Here is a 23,893-nt window from a genome sequence, read left to right on the forward strand (position 1 = left end):
TATTTCAGAGCTGTAGTCCAGGCCCAACAATCCCAAATGCTTTGCAAATAAGTGTCAAAAGGTTCATTGCCAAAATATTTCCCAGCATATTCCTGATGTTCCTTTTTGTTAGAGAAAAGACTCTATTGCCTCCCAGGAGGACATTTTAGTCCTCCAGCTTCTTCCGCCTCTTATGTTTAAAGGTAACTCTACCAGCCCTCCATCCCTGGTGTATGTGGTAGCTGTGGTGGGTTTGGTGGATCCACCCACGTCCTCTCACCCCATGCCTTCACTTTTGGGTGCTTCTGGGGCTACACTCACAGGTAGGAAATTCCTCCTCTGTGTCAAAAGGCTTCTAACGGAGCGTATTTCTGCTACAGTGAACCACAGGCCTTGCTGTCCTTAGCAGTGGGCTCTTTCCTGCAACAGGAGGCTGGGATGAGGCAGGATGGGAAAGGCTGTACTGGTTCAAATCCTGCCTCCTCTTCTTAACTGCCTCGTGGCCTTACTATTTCTGAACGTTTGTTTTTTTCATAGGGTTGTGAACCTTTACACAATGTTAGTTATTAATATCCCGGCAAATGGTCCCAGGCCCAGAGCAAGGAACCATTGAAAAGGATTCAACACCAAATGTCCACATTTACTTGATTTCCTCCACCCCCACGGGGCTTGCCAAAGTTTTATTTGTAGTGACTCAATGAGGAACTTGCCCCTTGTACATCTTTGGAAGAAGAGTGGGTAACTTGTTGAACTCAGCCTCTTTTAACTTTTGTTTTTTTAATACTTTAAAGTATGCATAAAAATGCTAATGTAACAAATGCTCTGATTAGAAATAATTAAGGACTAAGAAGAGTCTTAAAAATGAGGTTTAGACATGGGTGCCTTTGACCAAACCTTTTCCATAAGTAGAAAGAAGCTGCGTTTCACGTTAGAGTCGATTTTAACCTTTTCGCCTTCATGAATAGTTGCCGTATGAGTGGTTTTCTTTTATCAACTGGGTTCCCTTTGAAGTTTCCGGCCCTGGTGAACTTTCACATGTCCTCATCTGGGCAGCTTGGAAAGGATGCGGCCAGAGCAGAAACCAAGGATACAGGAATTTCAGCTATGTAGGTGGCATGGATGACATAGGGCCGAACAGTTAATGTCTCCAAGCTGCCATTTCTTTTCCATTCAATTGTGATCAATGCGCCTCTCAAAGAATCTCAAAGGCAGGTGAGAAGGGGGCGTCTGGGGGGATTTTTCCTTGGCTCTATCCTATGCCTGAAAGCTCTTCCCCAGATACCAAATCAGCTTGGTTTGCTTCTTCACTTTGTTGCAATCTCTGTTACCAAGCCCCTCAGTGATGTGTTCAGCATTACTTGACGATATATTATTTATTCATGCCTTTACTGCTTCTTTCTGCCTCTCTAACCAACATAGAAGCTCCTTGAGGGCGGGAACGTTATCTTTCCTATTTGTTGCTGTGTTACCAGTGCTTAGAATAGTTCCTGGAATATGCTCAAGAAATACTGGTGGGATGAATATTTTATTTTAACATCCTCATTTTACCTGTCAGGAAGCCGTGATGCTAAGAGGTAAAGTGACTAACCCAAGGTCCCACAGCTGGGTAGTAGTAAACTAGACTAGGGGCAAAAACCGACCAACCTACCAGCCAACCAACCAACTGACCAACCAGCCAACCAAAGACATGGTTCATGTTTTTGTCTGGATTCCTCTAAAAGCTGAGCGCCAGAGAAAGTTTGTATGCATGTAGTTTACTTAGGAAAGGATCCAGAGAGCAAGAGAGAGGAAATGGTAGAGTAGAACAGGCTGATACAAGAAGCGTTACAGAGTTGGCCTTTGCTCCAGGTGGCTGCCCTCCATCTCACCAGGGCCCTCTGAGGAGCCTAATGGAGTGCCTCTCAGAACTCTCCATCTGGGGGATCAAGGTGGGGGGATTAATCCACTGACTCCAGTCTGCACTGGCCAAGGCGGTCCCATGGGTGTTAACCTCACTTGTGTGAGCGCTGAACCCACTTGAGTGTGGATTCCCTCAGGCAAGTCGCTGTCTGGATGCACCTGAGCAAAGGTGGCCAAAGCTGGCTTAGAGCTGGTCTCTGTAGCAGCTGCTGGAAAAAGGGGTGGGGGCCACTGAGAGGACCTGCAGTGTCACCAAGGGCTGTCTAATTCAGTTCATGACTTCCAGGCCTGAGCTTTTTCACTCTTAGTGTAGGTGCTCTGTGCTACTTAGGAGGAGTTAAAACATTTTGCAAAGTACTCAGTAATTTACCTTACAGTGAAATGAGCTATTGCAACTCAGAACTAAAGATATTAGTTCTGTCAATTTCAAGCAACTCAAGGTGGTCACAAATGGCTCCAAAACTAGGCCAAATAATGACTTGACCTTGTAGTCATTTCTAACCCTTAAGGAAAAGAATGAGTCAGATTTAATGTGTCATGTCATAAAATGAGAAGTTTCAAGAATCTTATCTGAACTGAGGTAGCAATAGCCATTCATATGTTCAAATTGAGAAACTTGCTTTTGGAAAAATGACAGGATAATTAAAGTGAATGCTTTTGTGTGAACCATTATTGCATTAGACACAGTAGCACACATTAGCAGCTTTCAGCAGGAACCCAAATCGTGATCTGAGTGCGTTTGCCCTCTGGCAAGTACATTCCCTCACTTCTCGGCATCTGTTTGTTTAATTAAGGAGAAGGATATGATTTTGGCATTGCTTTCATGCAAATTTTCTAGCTTACAGCATAGCTAAAGCTCAGTAATGGAAAATTTTGGATGACTCTTTTGTCTAGAATGGATGTGAATCCCAAACCCCAAACTTAAATTAATTTAATTGCTTCTGTGTTGAGCCCCATTACCACAGGATGGTGAAAACTTACTCTCAGTCAGTTTGGAATGTTCTCTTTCCCCAAGGATTGCATCTAAGTTGTGGGGGCTTAGAGTGTAAGGGCTTGGGGGCAGGGAGGATCTGGGCTTTAGTGTCCTCTAGTCGCACTGGCGTTTACTGGAATGTCCATCATCCCACTGCATCTCAGTGGTCAGGCTGAACCGGTCACAAGTGAGTTCTCTCTCATTCTTGTTCGCAAGGCCCCTTCAGAACCACAGGATTCTTGGCTCCCCCATGCCACTCTGCTCTTCCCATACCATGCCAGTGTAAGGTGAACTCTGTGAGCTGCAAACTTTCTGTGCTTTGGTTTCCTTGTCTCCAAAATAGAGATAAAAATACAGTTGATCCTCATTATTCATGGATTCTGTATTTGCGAATTCACCTACTCACCAAAATTTATTTGTATCACCAAAGTCAATACTTGTAGCTTGTTTGCAATCATTTGTGGACATGTGCAGAGGGTAGGGGGAGGATTTGAGTTGCCCAATGTGCTTATTCCCAGCTGAGGTAGATCAAGGTGACACTCTGCCTTTTTGTTTTGGTTCTCATACTGCAAACGTGTCCTTTTTGTCGTATATTGAGTGTCAAATATTTTTGCATTTTTATTCTTTTTTTGGTGATTTCACTGTTTAAAATGGCCCCAGATGTAATGCTGAAATGCTGTCTAGGGTCCATAAGTGCAAAAATGTTGTGTTGTGACTTATGGAGAAAACATGTGTATTAAATAAGCTTTGTTCACGTATGAGTTATAGTCCTATCGGCCATGAGTTCAATGTTAATGAATCAACAATATGTATTAAGTAAGATATCTTTAAAGAGAAGCACACATAAGGTTATGTGTTGATCAACTGATGAAAATGTGACTAGAGGCTTCCAGGAATTAACTCTGTATTTCCTTTCAGAGCAGTAGTTTACTGTTCACGAATTTAGTGTTTGTGGAGACTTTCTAGAAAATAACTACCACTACTAATAAGAATCAACTGTAGTACCTTCCTGAAAGTGTTGTTGTGAGGATTGGATGAGTGAATACATGTCAAACACTTAGAACAGTGCTCGACTATCTAGATCCACCGCATGGCCATTTCTTCCTTGAGGTCTTATTGCCCCCTTGCATCTGCCCAGGAAATGAGGCATTGGACCCTTCTGTTCTTGGATCCCCCAAGCCATCTACAGGAGGTTCTGCTCCCCACCTCCCACTCTCCAACCCCAGGTAGGCCCAAAGAGCAAGGAGCAGAACTACCTTTGCCTTAGGGATTCACCAATATATGTTCTCCCATCACACATGCTCTGCCTAGTCTGGGAAGCCCTGCTCTTTAATCACTTTTTCTCCTGAATCTATCATCTATGCCTTGGAGCCTAAGGGCTTTTGAAACTCAGAAGCAAGGAGACATATTCTTCTTTCTCTGCTTTCCACTTTCGTGTGCTTCCCCCAGAGCAATGCGACATCCTGGCTCAGCTTGAATGTGAAGGAAGGGCCCGACAGACAAGGAAAGACCAGGGGCAGTGGTGGGTAGACGGAAACAGTGGTCAATACTTTAAATATGTTATCTCACCATCTTTTAAGGGATAAGTTGTGTTGTAAATCTAAAGAAATGTCTGGTCTGCTTGTGTCTTCTCTCTTTGACCAGAGCATATGTGTCATTTTGACTGATTTTCCTTGTACTCTCAGCCTCTAAGAGGAAAGGTCACATCTGTCTTGTTCATTGCTGTATCCCCAGTGCCTAGCACAGTTCTTGGTGAGAGTAGGTGCTCCATCAATTTCTACTGAGAAACAAATGGGGTCAAGGACGCACATACACACACATGTACACATACACACTCATACGTACTCAGTAACTGGTACTTAATGTTGAGTCTCCAGGGTTTAGTGTGTATGTGTTTGGTGTAGGTAGGGACCTGATCTGACACTTTCATTGCTCTTTTTTCAACACGTAGAAAAGAGTCAGAATTACTGTGTCATGAACCTCATGGGAATGTGAGGGATCTTTGATGTGTCCTCCTGCTGAGGTAAAGTATCCAGCAGCACACTAGCTTTCTTAACTTGAGCTATTTCACCTTTGGTGTTCAGAGTGTTAGGCCACACACCTGAAGCAGAGAGGCAGTTACAGGCACATGCTAGGTGCAGAGTTTGACGCAGATAGACTCTCTTTAGATTCCTTAGTCTTGAAAGTCCCCTAATTTCCCATTTTACCTATTATAGTTGTGGACTAAAGAAAAAAATAGTACCTATTTCTATGTGCTTGGACTTCTTCCAGGATGAACTGTTGCTCAAGTTCACAGTGTCACCTCATAATGTCATAATTATGAAATATAGCATCTGTCTGCCAAGCCATTCGTTCTCATGAGGTTGGCTCTGGTCTGAGTTTGACAGCACTGCCTGGCTTTGTAAAGAAGGAGCCAGCTGGACCACTTGTGGGCCCTTCTTTGTAAATGCTTGTTATCTAATATGGCAGCAGATGGCTTTTCGATGCTCCAGCTTATGGTTTGGCCAATAGCCTGGGGATTGATTCCAGGAGCCCCAATGAGGCTGAGGTAGGCAGTAGAGATCCATGCAGTCTGGATGTAGATGTGGGAGTTGGTGTCAGCCTTTGTTGCAGCTAAGATGACTAGGCTTTGTTTAGGAGACTATTTTTGAAGATAAAATCCTTAGCTTAAGGAGAGGAAGCAAAAAGGAAAGCATTAAATGAATTCCTGTAGCCCTCTACTGGCCCTTATCATACCTGAAGGTCTGAATAGATGAAATGTTTCCATCCAGAGTTTTAATATGGTGTCTATTAGAAGAATTTCCCCAAATGTCTCACAATTCCTTCAGGGCACGTTCTGTTGTAACTTTTAGCTACATCTTAACAGTAGCTTTGGGACAAACAAAGCAGTTTTGCCTGTTTTGTTTTTTTTCCCCATCCCTAAGAGAAGAGAGTATTGGAAATTCTCTCTTACTTGTAGTATGTGTCAAAGTTTTACTTAACTGATTAATGATGGAGCTGATAGGGAAGACATAAAGAACAGCTTCCCCCAGTTCTTTCTTTTTCGGCTGGGAAAGATTCGCCCTGAGTTAACATCTGTTGTCAATCTTCCTCTCTTTTTTTTTTTCTCCTCAAAGCCCCAGTACATAGTTGTATATTCTAGTTGGAGGTCCTTCTACTTCTTCTTTGTGAGCCTCTACCACAGTATGGCTACTGACAGATGAGTGGTATTGTTCCGCGTCCGGGAACTGAACCTGGGCCATCAAAGCAGAGCGCACCAAACTTTAACCACTAGGCCATCAGGGCTGGCTTTCCTCAAGTTCTTGAAGGATACATTTATGTGTGTGTGTGTGTGTGTGTGTGTATGATTAGCAAAAGAAAAAATACTAGGTTAGATACAAATCTGATTAACCTTCTACAAGGCAATAGAACTATAACTCCTCTGTAATAGTTTTGGGTTAATTTCTCTACCAGGCTACAAAAACATAATACAAATTATAGAATCCTATTAATGTCTGCAAATTAACCTTAATTTTACAGGACTGCACATCATCGTGCTTTATCAGTTGTGGATTGTTGGTCAAATATCCTGTGACAGCAAAGTCCCCTTCCCCAAAACTGTCAGATGAGGGTAAGGCAGGTTGATTGGAAATTGCTCTATCACCTGGGTACTCAAAAAGTGATATTTGGACTAGCAGCATTGGTGTCACTAGGAAGCTTGAAATGAATGCAGAATCTCAGGCCCCACCCTAGATCTTTAGAATCAGAAGCTCTGCTATATAGATTGAATGTTCGTGTCCCTCCAAAATGCATACATTGAAAACCTGATGTCCAATGTGATGGTATTAGGAGGTAGGGCCTAGAGGAGGTGATTAGATGGAATCAGTACCCTTATAAAGGAGGCCAGAGAAAGCTCCTTTTCCACAAGGGAGGTTACACTGAGAAGATGGCCATCAATGAGGACGTGGGTCCTCACCAGACACCAAATCTGCCAGTGCCATGATCTTGAACTTCCCAGCCTCCAAAACTATGAGAAATAAATGTTTGTTGTTTATAAACTACCAATTTTATGGTATTTTTGTTATAGCAGCCTGAATGGACTAAGAAAACATGCATTTTAACAAGATATCCATATGTTTCACGTGCATATTGGAAATTAAGAAGCACTGCTCCAGAATATTTTAAAAATCGAACACCTACAATTTTTACTCTTTCCAAGTTTGAGATACATTTTTCTTCCACAATACCTGCCACACATCACTCTGGGTGAGCAGTAAGCCCAGGTCTCAGGGCTCAGAATGAGTCCTCGGTTCTAATCACTGGGCCTTGGATGACTAAGTCCTTTCTGCCAGCTCTAGGCAGATTGTCACCCTCAGTGCGGTAGTTGTCTTCCCCACTTTGGCGGTAGGCTTTGGAATTAGGGCTTCTGTAGGAATTCAGCAGGGCACTCAGTTTTGGCCCTGGTTCTGCCAATGTATGTGCTGGTGCTTTTCGTGTGTTGTCATGTTAACTCTCACGAAACTCATACAAGGAGGCATCACCACCCCCACTTCTCAGGAGAAGTGCCCAAGATCACATGACTGGAAAGCACACAGGTAGGAACTGAAATCAGGCATAATTCCAAACCCCTTCTTTCCATGCTGTCTCCTATCACCTAACCACGGTAGCCCGTGGCTGTCTGATCTAATTCAGCTAGATGAGCTCCAAACATCCTTCTACCTCTAAAATCTTTGGATTCATTGATATATTCATTGCTAACTAAGAGGAATCTTACAATAATTATTAGTAACCAACATCATCTCAATACCATTAACTGAGTACCAATAATAAATACACTCTTTAGGACTCCTCTATATTCTTCGAGTATCCCACTCACAGTTCTAACTTACCATTTGTTACAGTTTTTTAAAAGTAGCTGTTTACTTATCTGGTTCTCCCACTTGGAAATGCCTTCCAGAGAGAAGGGGATGGTGCGCTATGTCTTACATATGTTTATATCCCCAGAAGCTAGTACAGAACATGTATTTAGTACTCAATAAATATTTATTGAAGTACCCTAAACCAGTTGCCATAAAACTGGACTAGGAAACCCTCCAATTATAGGACTCAGTTGATCTAATATAAATCCATCATTATATTTATATCCATATATTTATATTCATAAAATAAAACCACTATTCCATTGCACTGTGGTGGATTTATTTCACATATCAATTCTTTCGAATGGGCAGGGGTCTTCTGTTCTACATTTTTTCTGCTCAGTGGAACAGTAAGTTTGAAGGAAAGGGGCAGAAATGATAAGAGAATTAAATGGCAATATGACAACAATTGATCTGGTTACAAATGATAAATCGTTTCAAAAAAAGAATGTGTAAATTTGTCATAGGGTTAATTTAGGTCAGGGGTTCTCAACCAGGGGCCGTTTTGCTCTCAAGGGGACATTAAGCAGTGCCTGGAGACATTTTCCGTTGCTGTAACTGGTGGTGGGGGGTGGAGAGGTTGTTCCTGGCATCTAGTGAGAAGAGGCCAGAAGCGCTGCTAAACGTCCTGCAATGCACAGAACAGCTCACCACGACAGAGATTTTCCAGCCCAAAATGCAGTAGTGCCGAGATTGAGAAACCCCAATTTAGATAGACCCTCGAATAGTGCTAGATGTATGGTGCATTCTTATTGGTTGATTGCTTGGCTCAGCACATGGCCTCTGACACCTTCAGCATCTCCACAACTGTATAAAGAGAGTCATTTTCTAATGGAGATCCAGAGGCACCACAAGTCCCAGAACCGCCCTCTAAATCAGCAGCAGAATGTGGCTGCCTCAAGGGCCTCTCCTTCCTCTCAGATTCTGGGACTTACCCTCCAGGAGAGGACACCATATGTGTCATTTATCTGTTTATCTACATACCTATCACCCATAACTAGACCATATATTCCTTTTTGGCAGAGAACGTATATTTTACTTCCTTGTACCCCATTGGCCACCATTTCCCATAATTCCACCTTCTAACGCTTCGGCACTCAGGGCATGATAATTTTATTTATTTTTGGGCTCAGTGGTTAAACAGTTGGTCATCTGTAAATATCTTCTATGATAGATTGCAACTAACCAGCATGTGAAGTGACGAGAATCCTCCGTTCTCCCCCTGTTCCGGATAAATTAGGATTCATAGCACTTGGCATTCAGATTTATGTTCCTGGGGTCAAGGTTCACATAAGTTGAGGTATTTAAGGTTAGAGATAGAGAATTCCTTGAGTTCTCTTTTCTTCCTTGATTCCCTGGTGTGTGAGGATGTTGTCTTTATGTGAAATAAAATGAAGACTTCACTCACACAAGCAAAACAAATACAGGCACAAGCTGTTCTGTCCAGGTGGGTATTTGTGTTTGGTGAGGCATGATGGAGAGTGACATGTAAAGGTATTTGACAGGAGTATCAGCCTTACACAAGCTTGTGACATGGGTAGAAGGTGTGTTTGGCATCCATCTCCTTACTTCCCTAGACCTCCTCCCACTCTATGGTCTGGCTCCTTCAGCCTGGCATTCTCAGAAGTCACGATGCCTGCCGCCAGGAGCAACATTTGAGAAGCACTTACTACTTTGGTGCTGAGTAGTGTAATGTCTTGCCTATACCAAGAGCACTTGTGTTTTAAAACAGGAACCCCAAAGAATGAATCACTAACAGTAGGATTTCAAATATTAGACCATTAGGGTGGGATTGATTTTGAGGAGTCCTTCCTCAGTGTCCCTCAGATCACACTGTCTTTAAGCAAAAGCAGATAAAACAAACACCAGGAAGACTTCAGGTCAGGGTCCTGTGAGATAATAATAATATTTTTAAAAATTCGTGTTTAACTTTTGTTCTTATTTTTTTCCCATGGCTATCAACTAGGAAGAAGTACTTTCAGCTTCTAACAGAGGAAAGGAGGCAGATTCCAAGACTGTTTGATCTTTGCAAACTTTTGTCATCCTAGGAAGCTTATTAATAGATAAATGACAAAACACATCATTATATTTTGTTGCAGTCAGAAATTGGTTCTCTTTGGTTTCCTCTTTATGGTCAGGAATTTTAGTTCTAAAGCAGTGTAGAGAGCGCAGTTTAAAAAGGCCACAGGACTTCCAATGGTGGCAATATTTACTAAGCACTTACTGTGTGTCTGGCACTATTCTATTTTTCAATCATGACCCTACTAGTAGGTTACTCTTTTATCCTCAGCCCCGTGTTATGCGTGAGGAAGTCCAAGGTTACAACACGTACATGCTAGAGCCTGGTCTTGAACCCACGCTTCCTGGCTGCAAGTGTCTTAGCCTTTCACTGTGTTACCTCTCCAATCAAAACCAGGCAACTCTACTGTCCTCAGGGGGCTTTCCCACTGAAGGGGAGGGCCCGTGCATGATGGAAAGGGAAGGTGCTTTCTAAATGTTCTAATACAGCTCTCTCTTGCTTTCCAGGTCTCGGAGGTGCCCTGGGTTACATTTTGGGTGCCACTGACTGGGCCCATCTGAAACTGGGAAGAATGCTGGGCACAGAATTCCAGGTCATGTTCTTCTTCTCTGCCTTGGTGCTCACTTTGAGTTTTATTATTCATCTGTGCAGTATCCCTGAAGCCCCACTGAGAGATGTTGCAAAGGACATTCCCCCACAGCAAGGCCCCCAGGACCTTCCATTGTCATTAGACAAAATGTACGAGTATGGGTCTATCGAGAAAGTTAAAAACGGTTATATAAACCCAGAGATGGCGCTGCAGGGAGAAAAAAACAAAAATGCTGCTGAGCAGGTAAAGATGCAAATTCTCTTCTCTTTACTTGGGAAAAATATTCTTGTTCTTACCCTTTCTTCTCCTTTTCCTTCTCCTTCTTCATCGTCGTCGTCATCATCTTCTTTTTTATTATCTTTTGTCTTTGCTTTGTTGCTTATTTGATGTGAGGAGTTTTCTGAAGTCTAATTGAATCCTCCAATCCCCAACAGCTATTATCCCTTGGAAATAAAACTTTGCACCACAAGGGAAAATGTATGCATTTTCCTTTGCTCCTCCTGTCTCTGACTCTTTTCAGGGCATCGAACCAGAGAATATGAAGCTAGTTGCAAAATGTTAGACCATTAGAGAAGCCTGGAACCATCCTCAGGCCACAAGAAATATCTTCACTTCTTGGATTAGCATTATAAATTTGTTCTTCCAAATGACAGCGTCCTCTGGTTGGAGGAGCTAAGAGGTTATTGGGACGAAGCCTGCGTTTTATCTTGATCACACAGCAAATAGAGAAAATATGAGAATCTATTATCTTGGAGACCTGGTTAGACCGCCTTTCACTGCACCAGGCTGCCTCGGGGAGAACACCCACACTCCCTGCCAATCCCAGCTAGCCTGGAACGGCCTTGTTGTGCAGTTCTGCAAGGCAGCGTGGGAATCATGGAGTAGCCATACAATGGAACCCATGCCATCATTAAAAGATGTGTTTTTTGAAGATTTATTTAAGACATAATATTCAGATAAAACACACACACATACACAAAATGATCTCCCTTTTGGGAAAAGCTACACATATACAGAGAAAAAATAGAAAGGATATATACCCTAAATGTTAGTTGAAGTTATTTTCTCAGGATGGTAGGCTAACAGGTGGTTTTAATTTTCCTTTTGAAACCCTTCAGTATATCCAACATTTCTATAATGGACAAGTATTACTTTGAAAATAAAGAAAAAATAGTGTCACGGTTTAAGGAACAAAACAAGGCAGGGTTTTACTAAAGATAAGTAGATATTACCCTGGGAGATTATCCCTGCCTCTTCGCCCCGTTGGTAAACTATGACTCCCTCCCAAAGTGTCACCCAGCAGACGCCATCTCGCTCCGCTCACAACTCATGTTGTGAGGATCACATGAAATCAAGTGAGTGGAAGCCTTTTGGAAGGCATAGACCCCTCCACACTAGTAAGAAAATAAATGCATCAAATACAATTAACTTTACATATACACCGAGGCTGTGAATGATTTTGTTATTTGGTTTAAAATAAAACAACATGACAATAAAAAACAGAGTAACACATCTTAGCTCAAAGCCAAGCAGCTGACTCTGCTGTTCCAAATGTGCCTCTTGGGAGCCTCCAGCTGAGCAATGGGAGTCTATGCTACGTGGGGGCCGGGACCCTGGCCATCGTTGTCTGTCAAAGTCATTACTTTCCAAAATGGAGGTGGCTTTGCAATTTGAGAACTGGGATTTTTTTTTTTTTTTTTAAATGGCAAGAGACCTGAATTATTTCAGGGTTCAAACCAGATCCTACAAAATCCATTTGCAACTCCTCCACGCCATCATTGCAACTTCAGCATTTCAATATCTCCTTTTTTTTTTTTAATAATTTTATTTATTTTTTTCCCCCAAAGCCCCAGTAGATAGTTGTATGTCATAGTTGCACATCCTTCTAGTTGCTGTATGTGGGACGCGGCCTCAGCATGGCCGGAGAAGCGGTGAGTCGGTTCGCACCCGGGATCCGAACCCTGGCCGCCAGCAGGGGAGCGTGTGCACTTAACCACTAAGCCACAGGGCCAGCCCTCAATATCTCCTTTTGAGTGTACTCTTGTGAAGTTCTTTTTCCCCCAAGGGCTCTGTGCCTTTTTCGCTTATGAATCCATCACCACCCAATCTCCAGTTGACAAAGGCGCACAAAACAGGCAGTAAAACAACTCCCCGGGGCTCAGAACCGTTGAAAGGGTGTTACCAAGGGAATTGATGAGTCAGGGAATAAGATGCCAGCTGAATTTTCATTCTGAGTTAAAATACCCAAAGGGGCTTTGAATATTTACATCTCAGCTTTTACAGAAATCCTAGGAACAATATGAAAGCTCTTATTTATTTTTGGATGAAAGGAAAAATTAGGTTAACAATGAAAGCGGGATGAAAATTATGTATAAGGCAACATAAATTAATATTTGGAATGAGGCTGAATACTTGCTGGCCAGATTCACTTTTTAAAATTTTGCATATTTGGAAAGAAGAGAAGAAAAGTGAAGATAAATCATGTTGTCTGAGGTATGAAAATCAGGCTGTTGTTTCTTGGTCTATACCTTTAGCTGCTTCTTCCTGTGGTCGAGTAAAAAGTAATAATTCTGGGGTCCAGCCCAGTCATGTAGTGGTTAAGTTCATGTGCTCTGCTTCAGCAGTGCGGGTTTCACAGGTTCAAATCCCGGGCCCGGACATATGCATTGCACATCAAGCTATGTGTGGCAGCATCCCATGTACAAAATAGAGGACGATGGGCACAGATGTTAGCTCAGGGCTAATCTTCCTCAGCAAAAAGAGGAGGATTGGCAAGAGAAGTTAGCTCAGAGCCAATCTTCCTCACCAAAAAAAAAAGTAATAATTCTGCATTGAGTTTCTGTTATAGTCACCATTTATTTTGACAGATGCCATATTTTACATGCAGAAAACAGTTATTATTCCTAACTCCAAGGGAACATCTATACTTTTTAATGCTTATTAAGTAAAAGAAAATTGGTTCAGTCATTGTCAGTAAGTTAAATATTGCAAAATTGATGAATTAAAAAATCAACTTACACAACAAACCTACAATGAGTAAATATAATTTTCCACAACAAAGAAGTAAAAAGCATTATCATATAAGGCTAAGAGTTATGAAAACAGTATGCTGTTGTAGTTAAAATAGAAACTCTCAGGAGGCTGTCTTATAAAAGAACTAGCCAAGACTCAATTTCATTATGTCAAGATTCAGAATAAATAAAAATCTGACAAGAAAGACCCATCACCCCACTGTGGTTGATGTTTACAGTCTCGGTGTCTTCAGGCCAGCTGATGCTTAATATTCCCAAAGATTCTTTCTTCTCTTATAAGACAAGATGTTAAAGCTTGTTTCATTCTTTGTATTTCAAAACAGCTGTGTCAATAGTTCAAAATTTCTCATTCTCTCAAGGCTCCTGATACCAAAAAATTGTAGCCTCTGGTTTTACATAATTTAAGTCTAAATTAAAGAATTTAGGGCATATGTATTCATTTTGTGTGTGTGTGTTTGTGTGTGTGTGTATGTTCTACAATGTTCTCACTTCTGACTCAGGGTAGCACTCATTTACATGTGTTGGCTGATGGCAGGATCCAGGGAAATAAACTAGGAGGAGGGACCTGGCCAAGAGCAGGGAGCTGATTGGCTCTCTGTATTAGATTTCTATTGTTACATGACAAATCACCACAAATTTAGCAGCTTAAAACCACACCTATTTATTATCTCATAGTTCTGTAGGTCAGAAGTCTGGGTGGGTTCAACTGGGTTCTCTGCTCAAGGTCTTACAAGGCTGAAATCAAGGTCTCAGTGGAGGTGCATTCTCATCTGGAGACTCAACTGAGGAAGAATCTGCTTCTGCGCTTGTTCAGGTAGAATCCAGTTCCTTATGGTTGTAGGACTGACGTCCTTGTTTTCTTGCTGGCTGTTGGCCAAGTCACTCTCATCTCCTAGAAGCCACTCTCAGATCCTTTCCACATGGCCCCCTCCACCTTCATAGCCAGTAATCCTTGTGTTTCCAAACTCTCTGACTTCCCCTTCTGCTCCCAACTGGAGAAAACTCTCTGCTTTTTAAAGGGCTCATGTGGCTTGGTTAGGGTCACCCAGATAATCTCCCTTTTGATTAACTCAAAGTCAACTGATTTGTAACCTTAATTATATCTGCAAAACTCCTTGGTCATGTAACATAATCTAATCATGAGGTAATACCAGGGGATGGAGATCATGGAGCTGTCTTAGAATTCAGCCTACCACACTTTCAGAGTCAAGAAATCTAAGAACTATAATCATCTAAGGGCTAGCTTAGACCTGTGAGCTTTGTCCTCATACAGTGGTTCTGCCTTTCAAAGACAGGATGCTAGATGTCTCTTACATCTTGGCCCAAAGCAAGCTCCATTTCCAGTCCCTTCACCCTTAGGTTCCCAAAGCCCCATTCTGGGCCTGAAATTGCTGAGTATCCACACTTAACAGAACACCTCCTATGAGACTTCTCTGTGGAAACCTTGGTACCATGCCCAGAAAGTGTGACCCTGTGTGATAGTTGACTGACAGATATGTAACAGGGCTGTGTGCTCTGACTCCCACAGCTGGCTGTGTGTCTGCTTGAAAGTCACACCTGTTTCATGTTTTATTCCAGACTCGGAGGACAATGACCTTGAAGTCACTGCTGAGGGCGCTGGTGAGTATGCCACCCCACTACCGCTACCTTTGCATCAGCCACCTCATTGGATGGACCGCCTTCCTGTCCAACATGCTATTCTTCACAGATTTCATGGGCCAGGTAATGAAGATGTCTGTGCACACAATTATTGACCTGCATATCAATCCCTCATTTAGCACCTGTCTAGTTTCTTCTGGGCTAATTTCTAGGATGGGCACAATAAAAAAGTAGAAAAGAGTACCTTCAAGGAGCTGGTTTACAGACAGTTTCTAGAGGCAAGTCACCACACCCTAGACAACTAGAGGACACTATGGAACCAGTACTTGATCAAATACAACAAATAAGGAAAAATCAATGTGAGCTGTAGTGGTCATAACAGGCTTAACAAAGGAGGTGCGGCATGATCCAGGCCTTGAAGGGTGAGTAGGAGTTGGAGAGAAAGAGGAGAGGGAGAAAACATTCCGAGCAGGAAGAGGAATGGAACGTGTGGAGATGAGTCAGAAGCGTGTTGGCTGTACCAGAAGATGGATGGCAGAGTTGCCTAAATTGGGTGAGGCCAGATGTTAGGCGGAAGGAGGGATGTTAATGATCCAGGGGGAGGTTGTTTAGATGCAGTAGGCATTAGAGGTGTGAAAGGATGAAAGGGATCACCTGATCATGGGAGAATGAGGTCTGTGCCCTAGGAATGGCCCCTCAGGCAGGGACCTGTTGCTCCCCATGGGTGGAAAAGCACAGCGTACAAGAAGGGGTCCCTACCATACTGCATTTGTAGCTCAACAACCCCCATCTCTCTTTCAGATTGTGTACCATGGGGATCCCTATAGTGCACACAACTCCACAGAGTTTCTCATCTATCAAAGAGGGGTCGAGGTTGGATGTTGGGGTTTGTGCATCAACTCCATGTTTTCCTCACTTTATTCTTGTAAGTCTCCTTCTTCTAGGGGTGTCTTCTAAAGGGCTCTGATCTAGCAGAATCTTGGATTTTATATTTCTGTTTATTTTCTGCTCTTTAAAACACCAGATTCTTAATAAATATATGGAGGTCAGGAAAAACTATTCCCTTAGAGAGGACCACATGAAGTATCCTTTTTCATAGTGAATTCCAGGTGTCATTTTCCTCAGTGATTACTTGTACTTGGAATCAGGGGTTCTTGATTGAGTTTCTCTGGAAAATAAAAGGAAATCTTGTAAACAAGATGGTAAAGTATTGGATGGAAGAGGGATAGAGTCCCGGCAGAAAGTGTTGATTAGCAGCAGGTCTCTGTTCCGCTGGAGTAGGATGGTTGGTGGAGTTTCATAGATATGCTTATCAGATTTGTAGGTGACACAAAACAGCAGGTATGATTAATATGCTGGGTGACAAAATTAACATGTAAAATGACCTTAACTCAGATAGGCAGGGTAGTATGTTATAAGAGCACTGTTCCAGGATTGAGAACAATGGCTTTTCTTCTCAAGTACCAGCTTTCCATGGGCTCTGGAAACAGTTAACCTCCACTTAGCTAAATTTCAGCCGTGAGGACACTGTAAACAAAGTGATTTCTGCGATTGGTTTTAAATAAGTCCAGCTGATGTTACTCCAACTCCAGGGCATCACACAGGCTCATTTTGTGCTGCTAATGTATATGGAAATCTCCAAGCTCTGTATACACTGAATTAAGTGAAAAGTCTGTCCTATAAAATGTATGCAGGTTCCCCATTTGGAGTGGAAATTGGGCTCTTAATAATAATGGGAGCTCCTCCAGGGAGAATAGCTGGCCCCCATCTCAGAGCCCAAGGCTTGGACAGGCCCAGGGGACAGCAGGGGGATGGCCCAGGTTGGGGGGGGTGATAGGGGACAATCCCTGTTACCATTCTCAGAGGCATCACTCTGTCATTGACGTGTGCTTCTTGTGGGCGAAGAGGGTGAATGTATATAATGACCTCTCATCTTGCATTTAGCCCTCCACCTAGCCATAGCACAGCAGGAAATCTGTGCTTTGAGATCAAGAAAATTTCTTCAAAATATGGCACAGGGGGGCTGGCCTGGTGGCGTAGTGGTTGAGTTCAAGTGCTCTGCTCCGGTGGCCAAGGGTTCACGGGTTTGAATCCCTGGGCAGACCTACACACGGCTCGTCATGCTGTGCTGTGGTGGCCTCTCACATACAAAGTGGAGGAGTATGGGCACAGATGTTAGTTCAGGGCCAATCACCCTCAGCAAAAAGAGAAGGATTGGCAACAGCTGTTAGCTCAGGGCCAATCTTCCTCACCAAAAAAAACAAACAAAATATATATATATATATATGTGTGTATATATATATATATATATATATATATATATATATATACAGCACAACTGAGAAAAGGGACCTAATATAAACATCTAAGGAATTCATGAGCCAAATAATCATAAAACCATAAAATTCATTATTTGTGTGTGTGTGTGTGTGAGGAAGATCAGCCCTGAGCTAACATCCATGCTAATCCTCCTCTTTTTGCTGAGGAAGACCGGCTCTGAGCTAAAATCTATTGCCAATCTTCCTCCTTTTTTTCCCCCAGAGCCCCAGTAGATAGTTGTATGTCATAGTTGCACATCCTTCTAGTTGCTGTATGTGGGATGCCGCCCTAGCATGGCTGGAGAAGCAGTGGGTCAGTGTGCGCCCGGGATCCAAACCCGGGCCGCCAGTAGCGGAGCACGCACACTTAACCGCTAAGCCACGGGGCCAGCCCCAAATTCATTATTTTTAAATTTATGATAACCAAATAGTGGTGACTTAAAACTTACATTTCCTTAGCAAAACTCTTTTTTTCCCCTTAGAGTGTATGAACTAAGAAAATTCCTGGAAGGAATTCAAGTACTTAGAATTAGGGAGCACTAGACTAAAAGCGTCATGTAAATTATCCATCTTAATCCCTTTGTGCTTTCAAGAGGTGGAGGGACTATTTACTACTACTTTCATTTTTGTAAGAGGAACACATTTTTCTACAAGTAATTAGCATTTTATTTTTGTGTCAATTTTAACTTTTTTCCCCTCAAAGAATCCTTACTAAGTACTATTCCATTCGTCTGGTTTGAGTTCCTATATGAGTTTCATGGCATTTGAAAACTAAAAAGCATGCTGTTTTTAGGCCCTTCCTAGTTAAAAGCCACATGTACAAAATGAACTGTAATTTGAATCGTGTTCCAAAGTTATATTCATGTATAAACCTATGGGATCTCTATCATTGTGAATTAGAACTAGAATTTTATATATAAAATACAATCAGCCCTGCTTAAGGATCTTTAGGGGATCCCCATGCCCATAGGATAAACTCTAAGTCCTGAGCTCGGCATTCCAGGATTTTCAGTTTGGTCTGGTTCATACTTTGACTTCTCTCATTTCCACACATTAACTACCCCCAATGACCACTGCACAGACTTTCTCATCTCTGTATATTTGCTACTGCTTTGGGTTTCTTCTTCTACCTGAACTGCTCTTTCTAATTCCCCACTAGACAACTCCTAGTCATACTTTTAGACCCAGCTCAAATATTACCTCCTCTGTGAAATCTTTCAAGTCTTTGCCCTTGCACCCCAACCCACCCTGGGCAGAATCAAATCAATCATTTCCTTCAATTCCAGAGTGCACTGTATAATCCTCTATTTTGGACTCATCACATAACATCAGGTGCAGATCTAGAATTTCTATCCAAATGGATCTTGGCTGGGCAGTCTGGCTGCTGGGGTGGGGGGTGGGGTATGATGATAGGGACTTGTTCTCAAGTTACTTTTACATAGCAGGCATCCTTAGCTCAATGAGAATAGCAACACTGAGTACTGAAATACAGCCAATTGTTCATATCATACACTACTATTCATAGCTGGTACTTAAATTTCCCACCAATCCTAACGAGAGGCATAGTGTGAGGATATGACCACTACTGGGTATCAGATTCAGCAGAGGGCAAGTCAGCTTGACCCTTAAGTTTATTGATTTCTCTTCATGGATAAAGCATTCTTTGCCAGACTTTCAGTCTTTGTACTGAAGTTACCTATGTTTCCAAATATCTCTTTCTTCTTCTTTGCCTTCTCCTTGGCTGGCTACACATTTGGATGAAAGCATTTCCCTGGTGAATATTGGTGGTATCTTTTAGGTGTTGAGATACCGTAGATTACATTTTCTGCATCAATATAATCATTAGGCAAACAGAAACTGACCTACTTTTATACTGCCTTCATTCTCAACCCTGACAACAGCCCTCCAGGCATGGTATGAATTTAATAGAGGAAGCAATGTTGCTCACTTATCATTTTCAGAACACTGTCTTCCATCAGATGACCTGAGACAGTGTTTAGTTTCATAATTGATTTAAATGTAATACAGATTAGGTTTCTTGTCTGTGTGATCTAAGTCCAATAATTATTTGGATAGATATGGAAAATTTCATCCTTGAATAGGCACTTTTCAAGTATCTATTGTTTATCCCCTGAGTTCATGTGTTCCAGTAGAATGGAGCAGGGGAAAGATAAGGAATGTATGTATTAAAAACAACTGATTAAAAAAGGAAGATAAAAGAAAGATTTTTTTAGCAATTTTTTCTACCATAGTGTAAAACACTTTAAGGCAGAATTTTCAAATTTTTAAAATGAGCTCTATCACAGTACTTACACGAGCAAGCCAAGTTTACCTGCTGGGAGGGGACTCAAGTTAAGAGGGAACCATCTTCAGCCCAGCCTGTATCTGTTGAAATAATGATAGCCATCACTAACTGGATGTCTTCTATGTTCTCAGCATTGGGCTGAGTGATTTCACGACATTTTATCTCACTTGATCCTGACAACAACCCAAAGAAGGGTTTTGTTAGTCGCATTTTTCAGATAAGGCAGCTGAGGTTTGGGGAGTTAAGAAAGTTGTCCACAGAGGGTGAGGGAGGCAGTGATGGGGAGGTGCCAGGTGCATTGGGAGCCCCTTACCAGCCTGGGAAGGGTTGGAAGTCAGAGCAAGTGTCTGCAGATAATGCACATCCTTTACTTCCTTCTCAGGTGTACAGACGGCATTCAGGTGGGGGGCGAAGAAACTGATGTAAGTCATTCTGTAAAATCTGGTTGTTTTAATTTCCTCCAACCTGATTTTGGCCAAGACGGGCCTGCGTTGTCATTTTGGTCCTGTTAGGCTAGACCCCAGTGAATCAGAATGACCCCTACTTTTCTTCCATGTCTTGCTGCCCCAGGGTCCCATCGCCAAGGCAGGCTTTCCCGCCACCTCTGTTGCGTCCTGTTGCTGTTCAGCTGCCTGCTACACAGTGCCTGGTCCTTCCCTGTGGAAAGAAAAATCAACCTAGCAAGGCGATTTCCAGCTCTCCTTTGTGCAAAGAGTTTAAAACTGATTCCAAAAGCCAGCTGTTTTCAAGCACAGATAAGGAGATTCTTTTGTTTCTCACTCAGTATCAATGGAAGGCTTCTGAAAAAAGTGAATCTTCAAAAGAAGGGATTGTCTCAAATTATTACACATTGTGAGGCACTGCCAGCTGTAATTTCTCCCTCTCTTCTCCCCACAGACTTTCAGAAATTTTTGGTATCCTACGTTGGGTTAAAGGGTCTTTACTTCACGGGGTATTTGCTGTTTGGCCTGGGGACGGGATTCATCGGGCTCTTCCCCAATGTCTACTCCACCCTGGTCCTGTGCGCCTCGTTCGGTGTGATGTCCAGCACTCTGTACACCGTGCCCTTTAACCTCATTGCCGAGTACCACCGTGAGGAGCAGAAGCAGGTGCGTCGTGGAACCTCTGCACTGGGTAACATCCGGACTCCCCTGAAGCCTGGGGGATTTCATAGGAAAGGGTAGAGCAGAGCTAGAAAACAAGTGTTCTTGAAACAGCAGCACTGAAATGCCCAGCCAGGTGTAACGATGGCCTGACCAAGGCATGACTGCCTCCCCCAGCCCACCCCTCTCCTTACTCTGAAGCCCCGTGCACCTGGAGCAGTAGGGCAGTACCGTTACCCACATTTGTCTGATTAGGAAGAGGGGGCTCAGGAATGCTGAGAAACCAGCCCACAATCACACAGGGATGAAGAAAGGAGAACCCAGGGATTCAGACGACTGCCCCAATATCCAGTGCCCCTGCAGCATTTCTGGGCCTCCCCTCCCCCCCGACCGCAGAGATGCATGGTGGAATTTCTGGGAGTTATTGGTTGAGGGTAAGAAATTGTTAGGCAACATTTTCCTTGGTGTCCAGGTTTTAGTAAGTCAGACCCTGTATGCAGGGAGGAAAGTTGGGGTTGCAGGTGGTCACCCCCACCAGCTGCCTCAGGGGAGGCCTGCCCCATCTCCGTCTTGGAGCCCAGGCTAGTGGGCCAGGCAATAAGAAGCCCTAAAAGAACACTGGGTTGGGTATTTCTGCTCTAAAATTACCACCTTTTCTTATTAAAATATGCCACATTTCCCCCATGAAAATAGGCTTACATTTCCTTAACTGGAGCAGTGATGTAAAAGCTAAAGAGAGAACTTCCAGTTTAATCCATCACAGCATGGAACTGTGAAAACACTGAATACACGACCATGTGACTGCAATGCCGGCCTTCTTTGCCATCATTTAATCTGGCAACGCAGCAGGGCAGAGTTGCACCAGGAGTTCAAACCTTTCAAACAAAAGTTGTGGCCGTCCTCATGCCCTGGCAAACATTGTCGCTAATGTTTCAATGCATGACGGGGATTTTGCTGTTAAAGAGAGAGCTATCATAAAGAACTGTCCCTTCAAGGAGAAAGTTAGATGGTACTAGGGCAAAAACACATAAATTTTGGACTCTGAGAAACCTGGATTCAAATCCTGCCTTCCCCACTTGGAAGCTGTGTGACACTGGGGATGTTATTAATTTATATATTAAATATCACTTAAAATGAGTTCATTTTTAGAAGAAGTAATATATTCTCATGGCTCAACAATCACAATGATATACCAGTGTACACTGAGAAGTGGCTCCCCCCCACCCCTCCCTCCACTCTTTTGAGTTTTTTATCTTTCCAGCATTTTTTTCACGAAAATCAAGCAAATATGAATCTGTTTTCTTACTTCCTCTTTGTCATTCAAAGGATGATATGCATTTTTCTGCACAATGATTTTTTTACTTAGTATAGGAATGATCTTTCAAACTCCTGAGCCTCAGTTTCCTAATAAATCAAATGGGAATAATATATGTACCTTCTAGAGTTGTTGGAAAATTAAATTAAACAAGATAGCATAGCTAATGTGCTTATCACAATGCCTACCTTGCACCTGGCAGAGACTCAAAAGATGGTAGTTAGTATTATTATTGTTATCATGATAATAATATGCACATCTGGGGAGGCAGTGAGATGAAATGAAGTAACATATGTGAAAGAACCTTGCACAAGGCCTAGCACATAAAAGACACCCAATACGTGGCAATGTTACAACCAATTCAGACCAAATATCAGGTATCACTCAATACTAATATACTGACCGAATATCAAACATATTTTGAAAGGTTGAATTCCTTCTTTATGTTGCTTCTCCTACGTATATCAGTGATTCAACATCCTTCTAAAACTGTTTGAATTTTTAACACTAAGGAAGGAAAGGAATGGGCTATTTATTGGGTTTCTACTACACTGTATTTATTGACTTCTTAGGAAGAGATAATTTTGCATATATTAACTATTTAACCCTCATAGGTGTTAACGGTGGAATTTAAGGGTTTGGGGCAGGTAGAGAAGAGAGCCTCAGCTGGGAGGGTGGAGCCTCCTGGTGGCCTTAAGTCAGGGGTTGGCAAACTGTGGCCCGCTGGCCAAATGTGGCCTGCCAACTGCTTTTGTACAGCCCATGAGCTAAGAATTCTTTTCAAATTTTTTAAATGATTTTTTAAAATCAATAGAAGCATAATATTTTGTGACAAGTGAAAATTACATGAAATTCAAATACCAACGTCAGTAAAGTGATGTTGGAACGCCAAATGGTTTATGTATTGTAGCTGCTTTTGCATGACAATGGGAGCTGTGTAATTGCAACCAACACCATGTGACCCACAAAGTCGAAAATATTTACTCTCTGGCTCTTTACAGAGAAAGGTTGCTGACTTCTGCCCTAACAGACAGTTTGTGTAGATCAGACGCTCTCCCTGTGTTTCCGTTGCAGAGGCAGCAGGCCCCAGGAGGGGACCTGGACAGCAGAGGGAGAGGGCAGGGCCTGGACTGCGCCGCCCTCACCTGCATGGTGCAGCTGGCTCAGATCCTGGTCGGAGGTGGCCTGGGCTTCCTGGTCAACATAGCCGGGAGCGTCGTCGTCGTGGTGATAACGGCATCTGCAGTGGCACTGATCGGCTGTTGCTTTGTGGTTCTCTTTGTTAGATACGTGGATTAGGTCAATAAAGAGATGTTGTCTCAGTGGAGCGTGTGGCAGAAAATCACTTTTCTTTAGCCCTGCATTTTTTGGGGTCTGCCTGTTGGATGCCCGTGTTATGATTTCAGCTGCGGTAATCTGCCCGCCTCTCTTTCAACCAGCCCTCTGCACAACAGTCCCCGTATTTCAGGCATCCTTTCTCTCAGGAAAGACTGGGCTCTGCCTCCATTCACTGGTGGCCAGGGGTAAGTGTGGGCGAGAGCACCTACACGTACCTTTCTCGAGCGTCTCTGTGCAGAGGTTTGGAGGGGCAGGGTCCGTTCTCCCCTGGGTATTCCAGGCCTTGACGAAACCTGAGATGCAGACTAGTTCTACACGTGATGCTTGTATTTATTCAATGATGTGGCTTTTTTTCTTAACTAGGGGTCCATATATCATCGGGAAGGGGGTCATATTTTTCATCAAATTCACCAATACTCAAAATGTTGCTGATGATTTATGATATTAATTTACTCATATTTAACTTTCTAATAATTAATTCATGTTAATTTATGATATCCCTGACAAGGCTGCTTGAACATCTCA

The 23,893-nt window shown here is 42.7% G+C and overlaps 1 protein-coding gene across 2 annotated transcripts in view; it reads left to right on the forward strand.

Moving 5' to 3' along the window:
- SLC45A2 (solute carrier family 45 member 2) overlaps positions 1 to 23,329 on the forward strand; it is a 31,348-nt gene extending 8,019 nt beyond the window's left edge. Inside the window, exons 3-7 of one of the 2 annotated variants that reach the window (XM_058563490.1) lie at positions 10,276 to 10,601; positions 14,969 to 15,112; positions 15,791 to 15,914; positions 20,510 to 20,721; positions 23,105 to 23,329. In XM_058563490.1, coding sequence (XP_058419473.1) covers positions 10,276 to 10,601; positions 14,969 to 15,112; positions 15,791 to 15,914; positions 20,510 to 20,721; positions 23,105 to 23,329 — 1,031 coding nt within the window. Of the gene's footprint in view, positions 1 to 10,275; positions 10,602 to 14,968; positions 15,113 to 15,790; positions 15,915 to 20,509; positions 20,722 to 23,104 lie in introns of those variants that run through there. The other variant, XM_058563491.1, reaches the window with a different exon arrangement.
- The last annotated feature ends 564 nt before the right edge of the window (positions 23,330 to 23,893 follow it).

Source organism: Diceros bicornis, chromosome 20 (assembly GCF_020826845.1).
Source record: "Diceros bicornis minor isolate mBicDic1 chromosome 20, mDicBic1.mat.cur, whole genome shotgun sequence".
Classification (NCBI taxonomy): Eukaryota; Metazoa; Chordata; class Mammalia; order Perissodactyla; family Rhinocerotidae; genus Diceros; species Diceros bicornis.